Genomic DNA, 17,898 nt, shown 5'->3' on the forward strand with positions numbered 1-17,898 from the left:
AAATGCCTTAACACTTTGACTCCTGCTAGACTCCTGTCTTATTTCACAGTCTAATTAGCAATGTATTTAACACAATGATTTCCCAGTTTTTCATTCTGCCAGTTGTGAAGTTCTTATTCATACACATGAGTCACAACCAATATTTTCCCAGATATGAGAAAAGGAGAAATAGTCTTTTCTTCTACACTTGTACAAATTTTTAAAAAAAAATCATTGCTTTGGTCTCTCATCCACACTCAATATACATAAGCACACTCTACTCACAACTCTGGATTTCAACATGCTTTTTAGAGAAAATTATGAATGGTCATAAGAAACACTCTTCTATGTCTACTTAGTGTTCCTCTGGTCCTTGGGTTTAGCATCAGCATATCCAAAGGAGTAGTCCTCTGGTGTTCCTAGACATCTGACAGCAGCATATGAAGGCAAAGAATGTATGGCACCAGGAAATTCAAATACCATTGTACTACTCATTTTACAGCAACAAGGCAGAGCCCAGAGGGGCTCTCCCTGCATGCCCTTAGCAAGTACCACCCCCTACCCAAATGGGCAGAGAAATAAGAAGGAATTTCTTGTATTAATGACATCTATGGTTCTTATTTCAGACATGTTATTTGTTCCTAAGGCACCTTGTGATAAATCCTCTGTGGAGTGGCTTTAATAGGGGTAGTCAGACAAGGGAGAGTATAAGCAGTGGGGATGAAAATGAACTCATTTAGGGATTCATTCTCTACCCTAATTCCCCACAAGAACAACAAAATCTTTCAGCAGCTAGACCTGTAATAAGGTTTACCTCAAATTCACCTCACCAGGTCCAGCACTACAATACCTGACCCACTGCAGGCCACAGATGGAGGTTACATGCACACACAGGAACAAGGACACAAGCTGACAGGCTAGAGCCACAAGGAAAGGCATGCAGCTGTCTTCCAGACTCAGTGCAAAGTAACTCGACTTCCTCAGCACCTGGAGTCAGGTAACAAAGCTCCTCCTCTTGAAACATTTTCATCTTACCTGTTCATGCATATTAAATGGCTCCCGAGCATTAAGTTGCCGCAAGCCTGTCTGACACCAGTAACCCTTCCTGAGAACATGTATTACAGGCCTCCAAAGAGTCTGAGTACATGTAAGCAGTACCAGTAGTTGTCCTTGATTTAAGCAATTTTAACTCTCTGTTCTCAATAAAACACATACACTTTAAACCCCTGCTGCTACATTACACCTAAGCAAAAAAGAGAAAACAATGGAGAGCTTATTACCCTCTCTGACACAAAAAATGTTCAACAGATTAGTACCATTATTAAAACTAAAGACTTACACAAGGTAATTTTATACAAGTCCTTTGCTACAGGATATATGTCTGACTGAACATGTAAATTTTATTTACATCTAAATTATATTCAAAACAAAATGGAAAACAATTTTGTGCTTTCATAAAAGCAAACCCAAAATGCAAAAGAAGCTTCTTCCTTGATTCAGCTTTCTGAATTTCTAGAGAATATTTAGAGGGAAAGCAAACATATATTAAAAACCTATTTGAAATCTTCCTTCCACAGAAATGAAGAAGAAATTTTCCTTTCCTGAGGATTAATTTCCCTCTTTGAAGTGCAACTGCATTTAAACTCTATTTTTCTTTCTTGACCCAAGGTCTAATTCCAAAGATCTCTATTTAAATAAGAACGGTTTCCATAACTGCCTAAGCCAGCTAGCAGGATGTTTTATATCAGCAAACATACTACTACTTCTCTGTTAGAAGTGAAGTGTGTCACTCCATGAGCAATATCTAGGGACTTGATAGACAAAAGATGAAAAAAAAACCCAACCAAACACCTTACCTAAATTGCTCAGGCCTGATTCAAGTGCTGTAGATAGTTCTTCATTTCATCCATGAGAGGTTAAGGGAAGGAAGAGCCCTCTCCAAGCTGCTAACTGAAAGAGCATCTGGCTCTGACAGATACCAATCCCTGCTCTTCTGTCTCCCTGTGTTTGACCTTGAGTAAGGCAGCTTTGCAGTTCCCCCCCACTATGGTGAACACACTCTCTCTTTTGAGGAAGGTAACTGTTTTCTCCCCGTCTCAGAGCCCAAAGCAGCAACAGCTCTGCTCCTTGCCCACTCTCCCAGAAAGCCACTGTGTTCCAAGCAGTGCCCTTCCAATTTCCAGTCCTCCTGCTCCCAGCTTGGGCCGCTCTACTGTATATTGACTGCTTCTTACCATTTTGACCTACTAAGTGCTCTGGAGCAGTAAATCAGTAAGCAGAGATAGTTAAAATTAAGCTTGAATATAGAGCAAATTGTACAACATTACAATATACCCCTAACAGGAAATATGCAGCCCTCCTATGAGAGCAAAGTCTTTGGCTTTAACTATCCCAAATAATTCTGTCCATCATTTCCTCTCAATAGAAGGAATGGACCAAGAAGAGGTGCTTTACCTGGATGATTTAAAAATAAAACTCAGAACTTTTCTAGTTCTGTCACCATGGAAAGTCATTTTGTGTCTCTGCAAAGAGGTATCAAAATGTAAATACAGCAGTATTCTTAGAAAAGAGGACAATTCCAAGTTAAAAGTATTAAAATAAACAACAGTTAGAAATAAACATGTTTTAAAATTCATCTCTGATGGATTAACTTCTCCTTGTTCAACTCAGCCGCTACTTAAGCAGAAGGTGGTAACTAATACCATCACTAGTCACCAAAACATGCCAAGGAACTTCCTAACAACACCTTTGCAGCAGCAATAGCAGCTGACAAACTGCATTTTTCTGGGAGCCTTTTCCTTGCTACATATGGTTCACTTGCTATACCAGTGAACCAATATCCTGCTGCTACGAAACATTTCCTGTATATTTATTGGCTGTATTCCAACCATTTTGTGTTCATTCAGCATGGCAATAAGTAATGTCTTCTGGTTCACATCTGGATTACAGAAAAAACTTCTGGTAATCAGGGAGGTTTTGAACATCTACATATGCCTACAATCAACAGATATAACATTCAATTCTTAATCTGTAGAAAAGCCTTCCTATGGACTATGAGGTGTGCACCCTGCTCCCACCCCTGCTCAAACATGAGCTGTGACTGCTGTTTGGGGCCCACCTGTTGTAGCTCTGCCAACGACTGCAGCACGGGCTGCTGCTGGCCAGCTGCACTCCCACACCCTGGCGTGAGTGAAGGAAGCACTGAGTGCACCGGCTGTGGCGATGGTAGGTGACAGGCTACCCTGGCTAAGTGACAAGCCAGCTGTGCTTCTGGCTCACTGAAGCAAACAGCTGCCCTCTAGTGATGCAGATGCAGCAGGAGAGTTGGAAAAGTTATTCACAAAATAGTAACAGATTATTTTCTCTTCATTTTGTACCAGCATAACAGATCAGAACCACAATCACCTGAACGTGGCTTCTGGGCAATTGCCAGCTGTGATGTGAAGGCCCAGCCCAATGCCTGCATGGAGCAGACCTCCTGAAGTCTTAGAGAAAGAGCAGCTGCCTGGGAACAACCAGGCAGTCACAACTACCTTTCTCCCCTGGGACAGAGGGGAAGAAAGGTGTGGGGAGAAACCAGTTCACGTCCAAAGAAGCGCTGGCAAAATGCAGCGTGGTTCAGTCACACAGCAGTGCCTGTCAGGCAGTACCAGGGCTGGGTGGCAGCCTGCTACACTCACCATCACCTGCCTGCCATCCTTGCCCCTTCCCTCTTCTTCAGCTAGTGTAGTAGACATGAAAGAACAGAGTCTTATTGCGGAGCAGAGAGTAGGAGTTATCAAATTTGAGCAGGTAGATGCCCTCGCCCGGGTACTCGTGGCTGCCTGCCTGCACCTCCCGATGGCTGTTCCTGCGGTACACTGGCATGATCTCTCCATAGCGGTTCCGCAGATAGCTCCTGGAACCCCGCTCCACGTCACCTGCAGGGGACAGTCCTGAGTGGGACACAGGAGACAAGTAAGTAGGCCAGAACCAGTACATAATCCAGAAAAGACCAACAGGACCAGAATGCAACACAGACATGCAGCAATATGGAAGGCTAACTGTGACATTACCCAGAGCATCTCCTCCAACCTTTCTGCAAATAATTCCCACAAAGTCCAGTCTTCCTTATCATAACAAAGGTCATACCAAGACCCAGTTCTCTTGGGAATACTGATGGGACAGTATTTACCAGCCCAATCTCTTTTCTTTTTTTAGCTTACCTTTTAGACACCTCACTACTTTTATACATGCAACAGCAGTCCTGTGATATAGACTTGGCACAAAAAGAGGCAGGAAAGCTCTTAGCTGTTACCTTATAGTGTCTATGTCCTCAATTCACCTCTCCAAGAGGATTCCTCATAAAGGAACCTACCCCTGCTTACAGGGCCTGCAAAATTCAGACACAAACCTCCCATCTACACTGGTCACACATATACTGAAGCCACAGAACAGGCAATGTTACTGTGTGATTCCCAAGTACAGTGACACAGGTGGCAAACATTTCACATACAGTCAGAAGGAGCTACTGATATACTGGGGAAAAAAAGAAAACACAAAAAACCAGGCAAGCCTCACCCCCCAAACAAACAACAACAACAAAACACCTCCCAAAAAACAACAAATAAAAAACCAAACAAAAAAACAACCAAACAACAAAAAAACCTCCAAACAAATAAAAACCAAAAAAACCAACACCCCAAACCAAAATTTTCTTGCCTCCACTCACCACCAGAAATCTCTCAGTCTAAGAGTATAACAAAAACAGTCAGGTTAAGATTTCAGACTTTAACCTTTTCATCAGCTAGAATTTGAGTGAGTGAATTCTGATCTTATTTTTCCATGTGTTCAGTTTTAAGAATGCTCACGTAGAGGACAGCCATTGACATATGCTGAAACAGGAAGGGCCAAATGCTTCCTTATCATTCTAACCAAGAACCCAAAAGGCTGCAGAGATAGCAAATAGGCTGACTAAACAAAGTAGATGGAAATTATAGCATCTGACAGATACTCTCAGCAGCATGGCAACAAGCAACACAAATTAACCTTTATAAGATCTGCACTGACCTTCTATTTCCTCGTCCTCCTCTTCATCCTCCTCATCACTGGATTCACTGACCTGAACAGTAATGGCAGTGCTAGTAACTGTGGTCCAGTCAAAATAGACTCCAAACCCAATGTCGTAGTCATCCGTAGCAAACTCCCAGCAAATGCATTTCCCATCAGGATGGGTTGGCACACGGATTGTCACCACCTCGCCTCGCTTCACCACCATCCGGCCATTCTTCTCCTTTCCCATCTTGGCTTTGAATTCCTTCATCTTCTCTGTGGTCCACATGGTGGGTGCAGCCAGAGGGGGAGGCTGAGCTGAGACAAGGGAAAAGTTCACAGGCTTACATGACTTTTCACTACTGACAAACTGTTACCTGGAAACAGGGAAGCTATTTCTGGTAAGGGGCCTGCATTCTGGGGATGCTCCCAAAAACCCCAGATGTGAAGTTTTTTCACTCACTAGCCAGGAGCCCAAATTTCCAACAGGAATTAGAAGTATCTCCAGGACAGTCTCTGCTCTTCTAGCCAATTACCCAAACAAGAGTTCTGCCTTCAGGATTCACCTTTTCTCTGCTCCCCAAGGAGGTCTGCAGTCTCCAGGTCAGCTGAGAGGATATCCACAGCACCAGTGTGATCTGACTGAATCATGACTATATCCCCTACTCCCTGAGGTACATGGTAGTTGGTTACTGGAACAGCTTCCTGCACAAAGCACATAAGAAACATTGTCACAAAAACCATCCCAGTTAAAAAATCTCTGCCTAGATTGAAACAACTCATCAGTAACTCAGGTATCTTTATGAAATCAAGTCAGACCTGCAGAAGCTTCTGTTGATAGTGTAGGCTAGTTCTGAGATACCTCTCAGCATTGCTTCCCCTACTGCACCAAAGTCACGAACTTTGAAGACAAATGCTGCATTAGTGTCACAAATTTCAATCCCTTTGACCTCCCTGGGAGTCCTGGGCAGGCACATCACATTTTTACACTTGCATCAGAGTTAATTGTCACTCCTCAAAAAAGCAACAGCCTTATAGATTTAGCTGAGTATTCTTGGAGAGAATTCCCAACGCACAGTCTCTCTAGGGAGAGCATTTCAGCTCTGTGTGCACCTGGACTACAGCCACAGTCAGTCATTACTGCATCCTAGTTAGAAATCCATCTGGTTCACTAGGGCCTCTCTTCTCATATATGCAAACTCACAGGTCCTGACCTTGGTGTTACTTGCACGGGTTTTCCTGACTCTCTCTGTAAGGCAAACAAATTGGCTGCTCACAAGAAGAAACAAAGGGACTTTCAGTTCCCTTTTCCATAAATCTGCAAGAATGGAATTTCCTAAAGCACCAGATAAGACCAGAAGGTGAGAGTTACCTTGAAGCCTCAGTGAGCAAGGAAGCAAGGACTAGCTGAAGACACAAGAGGGATTTTGCAAATAAGACTGATACCATTTATCTCCCACTAATGTACAGGAAAAAATGTAACTGAATCTATGTTAGTTCTACTTTTATCTTAACACAACCCTTAGAGTCCCCTAGCAGCAAGCACAGTAGGAGGGTGGGAGAACTGCTGCTGCATTTCTTTGTTCTCAGACATAAGAAACATCCATGTACCTTTTTGAGAGATTGGATTTGGTCAGGCAGCTTCTCTTCTAGTTCAGCCACTTTCTGGTCCCCCAGAGTATCAATTTCTTCCTTTGAATGCTCTCTTGTGCCCGTGCTCAGGTGCGCCCCAGCCTGTGACCTTTTGGAGGAAGAGAGCAGTACAATTCAGCACTTGCACCCAGGGCACAGCCAGCAGAGGAATCACTGCTCTGGAACTCAAATTCAGATGAACTGAAGGAACAAGCTTCTGTGGTCAGCACCTGCCAACTGGACAAAGAATCCCTGCCCACCCCAGTCCTGCCATCTCTGCATGATCACCTTCCATGTGAGCCAGGGGGAGCAACTTCAATGGGATTCTCCATATTTACCGTCCTTTAGATAGCAGAAATTCACTGTACTCACCCCACAGCATGCTGGCTCACCAACACTTAGGACAGACATCAGTAGCAACTTATCTGCCCAAGAAAGGACAACTTATTTTATGCCAGCTACTGCATGGCATCTCTAACTCCCTTAGAGATCAACTGGATCAGTGAAAGAATTCAGAACAATTTTGACAGCCATCCGAGAATGCTGTCTATTTAAGTAACCCATTATGCCATTTCCACTAGCAATCCCAACAGATACAGGGAGCATCCAAGTGTGTCTCTGCCATATTCAAATACACTCCACAGATAAGCAAGCAGTAAGACATACAGAGGGCAGCGCAATAACTTGAGCAAAGACGTCTGGGTACTGCACTCTAACAAAAGAAAATGGACATGCTAAAACAATAAGAATGGTATGCAGCAGGAAAAGAATGGGCAAGAAAGGAAATGTCTCTGGCATTTATTCTCTGCTGAGGGTTTTATTCTAAATTATGTTGGGAAAAAAAATGCTGCATGTTGTCTGCAGCCAGAGTTAAAATCCCAAATTAACTCCAATGCCAGAAGAGTGTCCTCTGTAATGCTCTCATTACATATGTGAAACTTCTATGAGAAGCAATCTAGTGTTAAATAAGAATAGAAATATTTGCACTTTTGAAAATCAAAACCTTCTCATAACACTATAAAACCAATGTCAGCTGCCTTGCACTAAACGCTCAGAAACATGAGAACACAGCATTAATGGAAAAAATGTGTTTCTTCAAATGTCTCCTTTCAGAAATGAGAAATATTCTCATTAGCAAGGAAGCAGACTATGAGTATAGTTTGGAATAATTAAAAATAAAATAAAATATACACAGCTCAATTAAGACACAATCTGCACCCACAGAGAAGACTTGAACAAATGTGGCTTTTGTCTTCAAATTGTTACTCCTATGGCATTACAGAATTTATCCAGAAACAAACCATTTTTTACTTACATTCTCTCAATAGTGTGATTTCCATTCCTAGAACTGGCACGACAGACCAGAAGGTCTGTAAGAACAACTCAAACGAGATGAAGAGCAGGTTCGCAAAATGGCAGCAGATGGACAAGATATGAAGGCACACTTGGTGGGAACAATTTTTTAAAGGGAGAATTCTTGGACTTCTATGCTGTCATTTTCCAGCCTATTTGCATTTCAGTTTAGCAGCTGCACAAACACACCTAGATGGGCTATTTGGTCATTTGCTACCACAGGTGCACACATCTGCTCAAAAAGTTCTCCATCAACACAGAAGCTTACAGGTTGGGATTTTTTTCCTCTAGATACCACTGAGTCTCACTGAAAGATTAGGAAGAGCTACACAAGCATTACAAGCAGACTTACAAAGACAGAGTTCGGCTGATTCCTCCTCACACAAACCTTTTGGACCATCTCCATCCCTTTCAAAGAAGATCTAAATTTAATAATGTCCACTAGTACCCATCATCTACTTTGGCTATTTTGCTCATGGTCTATATTAATCTGTTTAAAGAAAATCAGAGGATATAATAAAAAGATGGAAGAACTCATTTATAGTCAGGAAGTCTGACAGAGATGTCAGCAGCATCAAACCAAGATGGCATCAAACTGTTGTTTTGGTAGGAAGGGTAGTTTGATGTGGGTTTTTTTTTCCTGGATTTTTGCATTTTTTTAATAAAGCTATGGTTTACCTACTGTAATTAACTCACACATTTCTGAAATTGCATCCTGTGCAACAAATGTACAGTGACAAATGAACTGCACAGTATTAGTGTTTGTAACCAGTGAAATTACTTGGCCACAAACACCATATGCCCAGCTGGTACCACCAAGCCAAACATCTGATAACAGGGTTGGTCAGCAGCATTGAGATGGAGAGATACAGAAAACAAACAAAGGAAAAAGCCAAAACATTGCCAAGAAAATAGTAAAAGGTATTTTCTTGTATAGCTTCCACCAGATTTACAGAAGTTGGCATGCTCAATTATTAAAGTATCCTTCAGATAGGACATAGAGAATTTCCCCTGAAAATGTACTAGCTCGTATAATGGATTATAAAACCCTACAGTGTTCCTTTCAAGCTGAATGACTCTGTGATTTGAATAGCTGAGCCATGTCACAAGCTTTAAAACAACCTTAAAGCCTGTGAGAATAGGCCTTCCCATAGTGATTCCAGTATATACTGTCCCAAAGCAGACAATTCAGTCTCCAGTCCCTTCTTTTGACCTGCACAGAACAAACTGCCATACGGAAGAGGTCACAGGAGTGAAACACACTGTCATGCACATGGGCCACAACACACAAAATGGTTTTCCTACCCGCTCTGTGAAGTATTGGACTCCAAAGAATCAACTAGCTGATCTGTAGGCTCTGTCTTTTGGGCTGAGTCTTCATTTTCTAACAACAAACAGAATACAGGGAAAAGAAGGTGAAGCAAATGCTGGTGTTTATAATACACTGACAGGAAAAAAACTGCAGCCAACACTCAAACACTGACAAGGTCACGCAGCTGTGGAACAAAGACCTGTGCCAACCAGTTTTTCGGGTTACGAGCTGCATCTAGAACCTTGCGGAACAAAGATTTTTAATGGCCTCAACCCTAGGAAAGGGAGAACAAAAACCTACGTATGTTTTTGGTGTAAAGCCGTTCTCAGAAGCAGGGTTCATTCAGGAACTACTAATCCTAGCATTAGAAGGACAGAACAAGGCCAAATTTCATCACGTAAAGCTGAGCTGACAAAGCCCTGGAAAAAGCAATCATGCAGCATTTCACAAAGGACACTGACGAGATCGCAATTCCTAGGTCAGTGCTAAAGGGACCGTCTATAGAGACGCCTCCTGGTCTTCCCCGAGTCTCCTGAACTCAGGGGAAGCTCCATCCTCATGAGCCTGCGGTACGCGCTTCACAGCCCTGCTCTCCGACTGCGGCAGGGCAGCGAACGGGGCACGGACAAGGTCCGGCTTTTGCAGGCTGCTGATGCCCCTCGGAGCCGCTGGCCATTCCCCAGAGCCAGGGCGGGAAGGAGGCAGCTCCAGCCCGGGGGCACGCAGCCACGGCACAGTCCAGCTCCCGGCTAGACAGGGCCTCTCTCGGGGGAAAGCACAAACCTCCATCAATCAATCCTCGCTCTTCCCACTGCACCGGGAGGAACTCTTGCTGCACTTCCAGGCGCCCGAGCGGCAGGTGAGCCGCGCAGAGACCCCAGCCCGCCCCTGTCCGCTCAGCCCCGGCAGAGCCGGCACCGCGGGCGCACCCGGGGCGCTGCTGTCCGCAGCGGGCACCCCACTGCCACCGCAGGGAGCTGCCGCCCGGAAACAAGGCTTCTCCGCCACAAACGAGCAAACCCACCACGGAAAGGAAAGCCTGCCCGTGAGGCCAACGCTAAACACACGCCGGCGGGCGGTCCCGTGCCCTGCCCAGCCCGTACCTGCGGGGCCCCGGGGCGCGGTGTCGCCGCCCGGAGGCTCGGAGCGGCAGCCGGCGGAGAGCGCGTCCGACATGGGCACGGCTCGGCGGGAGGCCGGAAACTCCCGAGCGTGGCCGGAGCGGGGCGGCCGGAAACACCCGAGCGGGGGGAACGGAAACACCCGAGCGAGTGCGTGTGAGCCGGGCCGCAGGGAGATGGTGGCGCCTCGGTGCTCATCCCTCAGCCTCCCCCGCGACAACTCAGCCAATCAGCATTTCGTTCTGCAGAGCTGAGGGGCGCGGGCGGCGTTGCAGGCTGACAGCAGGGAGGGAGTGGCGGAAGGGAGAAGGGGACGCACCTCCAGGAAGTGATGGTTGCCAAGGGAACGGGGTCACGGAAAGACGCGTTGCCATGGTGGCCTGGAGATGGAGCCGATGGAGCCGCGCCCGGGTCCCGCGGGGCCTGGGGTGGCTGAAGGACCGCAGCCTGAGTCCGAGGGCGCGGGGGGACCTCGGCCCGTCTGCGCCTTCCTGGACTGGAGCGCCGCGGAAGTGGCTGAGTGGGTGGCGCAGCTCGGCTTCCCCCAGTACGAGGTGCGGGGCTGCCGGTCCGGGCGGGAAACCCCCGCCCTCGGCGCCACCTGGGCCGGTGGCCCTGAGTTTCGTGAGTGTGTGAGCGGCGGGGGGGCGGCAGTGGCAGAGGGCGATCCGCCTTTCCCTCCGCTTCCCTGCCCAGGAATGTTTCAGGGCCAACGGCATCAGCGGCCGCCGCCTCATCCACGCGAACTGCTCCAACCTGCCCGCCATGGGCGTCACGGACTTCGGCCACATGCAGGTGCGCCCGGCCGCCGCCCCCGGAGCCCCCGCAGCCCCTCGGCTGGCCCTGCCTGCCCCGGCAGAGCGCTGAGTCAAAGAGTGAGCCTGAAACTGGACAAATTTATACAGTCATCGTTTTAGAGGATAGGTCTGTTGAGGTCTTTAGCTGGCTGCAGATCTAGGGCTTCTCTGGGGCACCATAAGTGCTTAGCCTTTAAGTGTATGTTGCCCTCTGGCCCCATAAAATTGCTTAGCAAGATATACGCACCCTCAGAATTTCTTTTAAATCATTTTCCACTTACTGATTTGTAGGAATTATAAAAATCTAGTTAGATTTGACCTGCAGCAATTGAGCCACTGATCTCAAGCAGCAAAAGGACCACTCGTTTTTACTTCCTTCTTTTACGCTTTGCTGGACACAAAAAGGAGCTCTGTCTCTTCCTCATTTTATGAATATGCAATTGGTCTTTTTCCTTTCAAACCTGCATGCTTTCTTCTTCTAACACTGATAGTTAAAGCTGAATTTCAGGGCTATAATCTGGCTTTCCAAAGCTTCCTAAAAGTTCAGAAAATCAACAAGTTGACTTAAATTTCATTACCCTCTTTCTCTCCCCTAGTGAAAACCACAGAGGGACTGCATTAACAGAGCCAAATCATTTGTTTTGCATCAAAATTTGAAGTTGCTTTCACCAGAAGACACAGGTAGAAGTTCAAACCAAGAAGAAAGAAGAAGCTTTATGCTCCAGTGACTAGAGTATTAACACTGTTTATTTTATTCTACAGTACCAAAATGCAATTAGACTGCAGTTCTGTGTGCTGGCACAATCTTAACTGTTTGTTTGACACTAAATATGCCACCAAAACCATTAACTAGTGCCATGGCTTTGCCTGTTGTTTTGAGAGAAAGGCATCAATTTAACACTAACTTTGTGTCAGCAAACCTGAATATTTCTGGTATAAGCAGACTATAGTCATTTGTGCTTTCCAAAAGTGGAAGAATTTTATAGGCTTTGTAAGCCTCACCCTTGTATTGGGATATAGGGATCATGTATGGTGTTAGTTCAACTGCTGAGTAATACTAGGCCATGGGTTAGACATATCAACTGTAACCCATTCTTCCTCTGTAGGAACTGAAACTCCTCTAGATAAGCAATAGCCAGGACACTGCTGCAAGCTTGGAAATGAGACTGTCTCAATAATGTTTTCCAAAGCTTGCAAGTAAATTGGGAACATCTCCCAGACTTCAGTGGAACCTAGATATTCTCAAAGGCCATGCCCTATCCTGCCAGTTATTTGTGTTTTAAAGAACTGTGTTCTGACAGAATCCAAGTATGCAGAGCACTGCAGGATGTGGCCCTTTGGGTCTTTCAGGAAGTGTCTACTAGAGCAGGTGAAAAGTTAAAGCTGCAATTTCCCAACAAGAAATATAAACGAAAGGCTGTGAGCAGTTGAAACTGATAAAGTTACTATAGAAATAAGAGTGATAGCATCAGCTCAGTGAGACAGAAACTGCAGTTTAGGGGAAATGGCAGTCTGGTGGAGAATTACACAGCTAATTATGTGGAAGCTATGCACCTTGGACTGCTAGTTTTTTTAATCCCACTGTACTGGAATTTTAAATATCAAAACCACTCAAGATGCAAGTCTGGTGTTCTTTTGTTATCACAAAAAGTAGGGTACTACTTTTCAGAGTCAAGCTAAAGTTGGGGGAAGGTTTTGAACAAATACTGTGAAAGATCAGTAAAACCTCACAAATTGTATTTTGAAGCTTCAATCATATTGGATAGTTAAATTCGCAGAAGTTGCTTCAAAAACAATGGTAAAGCTCTGCTCATTCACAGTTCCAGGTCCAGCTGGCTCAGACAACCATACACTCATCATTTTCTAAATGAACAAAATGACTTTTTGCTAATTACTTTTTACACCTTTGTGTAGACTGTCATCCACATTATAATTTAACACATAGCAATGATTTTGCATTAAGTAGAACAGACTGCAGTTCATTCACCCATTATTTGTTTGTCCCTGAAGTGCAAAGATGAAAGCAGAGCTATATCTATGCCACTAAGACATCAGATGTGATGCAACCCCTGGTAGTAAATTTGGAGAGAAAGCGATATGCACTGCTTTTACAGTGTCACAAGGGGCTTGTGGATTCCCTTGTGTTGCAACTTCAAGCATGATACTGTACCAAAATTCAGAATATCACTTCTTTGTTCTGCTGCTCTGACATGGAATGGACGGTTTTAGCTGTTGTCCTATTGTCTTGATTTGAGAAATGAGAATTTCTGGTGTTCATCTTGTATTTCAGGAAATCTCCCGACACGTGCGAGAGTTGCTGGGGATTGAGGAGCCTCTCTTCAGCAGATCCATTGCCCTCCCATACAGAGACAATATGGGTCTCTTCCTAGAGAGAAAGGCACCAACAGGAGAGAAAGCAGATGCCCTCACTTTCTCACAGTTTATGCAAGAAGCAGGACTGGAGCCCTGTACTACAGTTCCTTCTTTGCAAGGGTCCCAGACTGTGGTGAGAGTGGATGCTCTCCCTGCATCACAGGACATGCAGAGGCAGAATTAGAGACTCTTGCTTACCAGATTGTTCAAGGAGGTACAGTTCTGCCTTTTCACAATTACAAAAAATCGTGCACTGCACTGCCACTGCAACTCTTCATTTTATCACACCAAACCAAATTCCCACGTTCTCTCTTTTCTGCAATACTTCATTTGCTTATAGGAACTGAAGTGGAGGTTGTAGATCAGACTGTACCACTGTGTGTCTTTCACTTCTGCTTCACAGTTGGTTAAAAAAACCCAAAAAACCATCGTAGACATATTTTAGGTAGAAATGATTGATAAGAACATCCCAGGTGCTCAAGTGAATAGATTCTCCCAGGCTTTAGTGTCTGCAGACTGGGTTTGCTCTGAAACCCAGAAGTAAGATAAATGACATATACAATAACTGGTGTACAGGTGTGATGACAGCTGCTGTCAGCAATCATAATTAAGCAAGAGGTCTAAGTGCAACATGCATAACTAATCCTTGGCCTCACCACAGAAATGATTTCCTGTGAGGCAAAACCAGGCAGACAGTGTTTTATCATGGTAAACAGTACTGAAACACATGATAGATGGTGGCATAAAGTACAAAAGAATACTGAACTAGAGCATTTAGGGAATAAAAATTGCATTGTCCCAGGTGGATTTGGACAGAGTATCCAGTTACCTCCTTTTTCCTTGAAGGACATATAATATAGTCTGTGGTGATAAGGGTGAGATGCATTATCACCAGCAAGGAAGTAGAAGTAAGTGCTGATGAAAGCCTGTCTTGACAGAAAGAGTGCTCCTGACTAAGTCATTAGTATGTTGTCAAGATTCAATGGCTTTCCCAAAATCCTCCATGAGGAATAAAAAAATACAACAAAAAAAGACTGGGCCTGATCCTGTTCAGTTTGTTACACCAAAGCTGTAGCTACTACAAAATAACTGTAATTTGGTTCTGTTATTCAGTTTTGTACTGAAGCTGCAATAGAAACACTGAAACTGAAGCAGTTCATATTGCCAAGAGGTCAATGTAATAAGCAAATTCAGACAAAAAAAAAATAGAAAAGCTCAGGGAACCTGGGATAAGCAAGTTTGCTGAGAAGTGTAGAGTGAAACTCAGAAGAAAATGTGTACATCGGGTTATTGAGTGGGATAGTTTAAAGAGTCTGAGAGTTAACAGTGGTGGTTCTTGCACTGGTTAGTCCCATGAAGGAGCTGGGATGAGATCTCAGCAAAGCATTCCTCATGGGTTTAATTTTGGTTTATGAAGATTTAGAATCATACTCAGCATTTTCCTCTGGAATTTCTGAGAAACTGTTGGAAGCAGCTGTGGAGAATGGAGATTTGTCATCCAGTATCACACTAGGCTACACTACAGCTGAAGTGAGAGATGTCTTGGTGCTGACTAGCCCACGTTGCTTTGTAGGACAGTCTCTAGAGGATGCCTGCTACAGTGGAGCACCTGGCATCAGATGGCACCAGACAAGCCCTCTCTTTTCTAGCAGCTGGCTGAAGAGACTCTCTCAGTGGCACTGCTGTCAGGTCAAACCAGGGGAGGGTTCTGGGAAGACAAGTGAAAACATTTACTGACAACAACAGTCCAAAGCAGCTTACTAACAATGTAACAAATAGTGGTTTTCTTCATTATCTGAGGACAAGACTATTTTCTTGGGCCTTTGAGAAACCTTCAGACTCAGAGACTTGAATATAAAATGTTCCAGGCATCACTCTGTGAAGTTAAGTAAAACTGAGACTAATGGTTCTAGAACAGTCCTGCAAAAGCAGGAATTCTTTCCCTCAAGCAGCATTCCCCTGACTTAATATCCTCAATAGTCCAGTTCATGAACTGTCATAAGATCATTATGTCCAAGAATTGTCCTCTCTAGATATTCCCATAGGATTTTTTTTATCCAATGCCCGAGTCTTGATCAGTTGCTTCAGACAACCTTGATAAGTAGGATCTAGGGACAAAATAACTCAGTCCAGGTCTTCTGTTGCTAATACATCATCTAAGGCAATTCCTGGGGCAGGGATGTGGTCCTAAAGCAACATGGAGTTCAGCACCTTCCAACCCAACAAGGCAGCCCATGTTTTACGTGAGATAAGTTGCAAAGCAGAGACAAGCAGTACCTCTGCATTCCACTGTCTACTTTCTCCTCTTGAGTAATTGAAGAGGCAAAATCTTTGCTGACAAAACTCTTGCACAAAAACCTGGGCAGGAGGGTTTTTGCTCTGCACAGATGAGGCTGTATTCAGGAAAGCTGAGGTCATTGCTTAAGTTCAGTGCCTTCTGGTGAGGCAGGTTCTGCCATATGATGCTGTTCAGACCTGCATAAAAAATGACCACTATTCATGGAATTGTATTTTCCTTGCAGGATGGACAAAATCAAATATCAATTACCAGTGTGCACACGGATATGAAGAAATATTCTCATCTCACACTGCTGTGAGGAATCACACTGACAACCAGACCTGTTTGGTTTGAAACCTCTGATCTGGGATCATTTTAGGTGAGGGATGCTAAAATTAATAGTAACAAGTCCAATATAGCTTGTATTTTTTGTAGCTCATACTAATTGAGTAAAGAGAAGCCCTGACAGGCTGCATATAAAGTCACATAGCCGTTTGGCCATGATGGCACAGTGAGCACCCATGGGTGCTTCAAGCGCACTCAGCAATGCGTTAATTACAGGGTGCTTGTTCTGATGGTTTGGGTCCCTTTTTGTAGAAACAATGGGTTCGAGTTCCATCCAGTGGTAAAACCCAGAAACTGCAGGTTTGAGTCCTGCAGTGAATCCTGCAGTATCCTGTAGTGAAACTACAGGAATGGGGAAAGGTGCACGGTGAAGTTTTTTAGGCCACATTTAAGTTAGTAAGTTAGCAGCTTTTATGGTGGAGTTTGCTCAGATGCTTTGAGTTCTTTTAACTCTAAGGGAGCTGTATGAGTTCAATGCAGTATATGAATATTTTGTGTGTATTAAGAAGAATGAGTATGTGTTGAGTCTGCCAGCATTAAAAAAACAAACAACTGACATAGGGACACCCATGGCATAAAGCTTGTTTGCTAAAACATTGTTTTTGATGAATGCATAAGTATGTGAAGTCTTGTACAGGACATGTGCAGTTGGAATGATTTTCACTGCACATCCTGGCCAAAATAAAGTCATGCAACTCACAGACATCTCAAAGATAGGGTCAGAGAGTTTCACTTCTTCCTGAGTTTCGTGACAGTTCCAGGCTCTGAAGTGACATGGTCCATTTTTCTTGAGAGGAGGGATGGAGGTGTCAAGGCTGTACACAGTGACAGGACAAGTGACAGCAGATGGACAGCACGTATGACAGGAGGCAGCAGAAGAGGCCACCGGCTGAGCATTGTTATAAAAGCATGTGAAGCTCTGCTTCTGCAGGGCTACTGCACTACGCAAGGAGAAAGGGACACAACAGCCCAGAGAGACAGCAGAGCTGACCAACCAACACCTCTAGGCACTGGAACACAATTACCTGTGCTCTGCCACATGCAGGTGACACACAAACCACTGCTACCAGACTGGTAACACTGTCTGCCTGCCCAAAGTGGCATAAAGGGACTCTGGTGGCTGCCCATCACTTCTTACATAGCAAAGGGCAGCAGCAGAGTGACACAAAGGGATAAACATGAAAAGAGCTCAGCTGCCTGGCCCAGTCTTTGTAGGCTGATTTAAAGTCTTTAGCTGAAACAGCTGAGCCCTAGGATCTGGCTAGTTTTCAAGATCTATAAAAAGCTATTTAATAATCCCTGTTTTGTCTCTTCCCCGAGATGATTAGAAAGATTTTATTCCAAACATGTCCCTGGAGGACCATTCTCCCCCTTTGTCTTATCTAAGAGTTTATGAGGTTATATGCCTTTATATGCAGCCTATAAACTACTTGTTTACTCAATTAGTATGAGATACATAAAAAATACAGGCTGTATTAGACTTGTTACTATTAATCTTAGCATCCCTCACCTAAAATGGTCTCAGATCAAGTGCAGTCTTGTCAATTTATCCAAGTATGTGATGAGAGGGAGCAAAGAAAGGGACCCAGACTCTCTTCAGTGGTGCCCAGTGATGACAAGGGGCACTGTGTTGAAATGTGCTGGTCCATCTGAAGACACAAATCCACCTTTTACTGT

At 44.4% G+C, this 17,898-nt stretch overlaps 2 protein-coding genes across 2 annotated transcripts; one reads left to right on the forward strand and one right to left on the reverse strand.

The window, feature by feature from the left end:
* Nucleotides 1-204: 204 nt before the first annotated feature.
* TMED8 (transmembrane p24 trafficking protein family member 8) lies at nucleotides 205-10,543 on the reverse strand. Its single transcript, XM_063399070.1, has 6 exons — nucleotides 10,411-10,543; nucleotides 9,301-9,379; nucleotides 6,622-6,751; nucleotides 5,577-5,715; nucleotides 5,029-5,328; nucleotides 205-3,914 (listed from the first exon to the last, which is right to left on the reverse strand). Exons 1-6 carry the CDS (start codon nucleotides 10,481-10,483, stop codon nucleotides 3,697-3,699), a joined length of 939 nt encoding a protein of 312 aa, XP_063255140.1. The 5' UTR covers nucleotides 10,484-10,543; the 3' UTR covers nucleotides 205-3,696.
* A 271-nt stretch (nucleotides 10,544-10,814) lies between these two features.
* SAMD15 (sterile alpha motif domain containing 15) lies at nucleotides 10,815-17,688 on the forward strand. Its single transcript, XM_063399072.1, has 3 exons — nucleotides 10,815-10,982; nucleotides 11,125-11,223; nucleotides 13,516-17,688. Exons 1-3 carry the CDS (start codon nucleotides 10,815-10,817, stop codon nucleotides 13,780-13,782), a joined length of 534 nt encoding a protein of 177 aa, XP_063255142.1. The 3' UTR covers nucleotides 13,783-17,688.
* The last annotated feature ends 210 nt before the right edge of the window (nucleotides 17,689-17,898 follow it).

Source organism: Prinia subflava, chromosome 5 (genome assembly GCF_021018805.1).
Source record: "Prinia subflava isolate CZ2003 ecotype Zambia chromosome 5, Cam_Psub_1.2, whole genome shotgun sequence".
In the NCBI taxonomy this organism is placed as follows: Eukaryota; Metazoa; Chordata; class Aves; order Passeriformes; family Cisticolidae; genus Prinia; species Prinia subflava.

What these genes read in the sequence shown, in the direction of transcription:
- TMED8 (XM_063399070.1), bottom strand. Translation starts at nt 10,483, where the DNA reads ATGTCGGACGCGCTCTCCGCCGGCTGCCGCTCCGAGCCTCCGGGCGGC. An exon ending in CGCGCCCCGGGGCCCCGCAG is followed by an intron (nt 9,380 to 10,410) that starts GTACGGGCTGGG and finishes GTTTGTTGTTAG; the next exon opens with AAAATGAAGACTCAGCCCAA. An exon ending in CCTTGGGGAGCAGAGAAAAG is followed by an intron (nt 5,329 to 5,576) that starts GTGAATCCTGAA and finishes CCCTTGTCTCAG; the next exon opens with CTCAGCCTCCCCCTCTGGCT.
- SAMD15 (XM_063399072.1), top strand. Translation starts at nt 10,815, where the DNA reads ATGGAGCCGATGGAGCCGCGCCCGGGTCCCGCGGGGCCTGGGGTGGCT. An exon ending in TCGGCTTCCCCCAGTACGAG is followed by an intron (nt 10,983 to 11,124) that starts GTGCGGGGCTGC and finishes TTCCCTGCCCAG; the next exon opens with GAATGTTTCAGGGCCAACGG. An exon ending in CGGACTTCGGCCACATGCAG is followed by an intron (nt 11,224 to 13,515) that starts GTGCGCCCGGCC and finishes CTTGTATTTCAG; the next exon opens with GAAATCTCCCGACACGTGCG.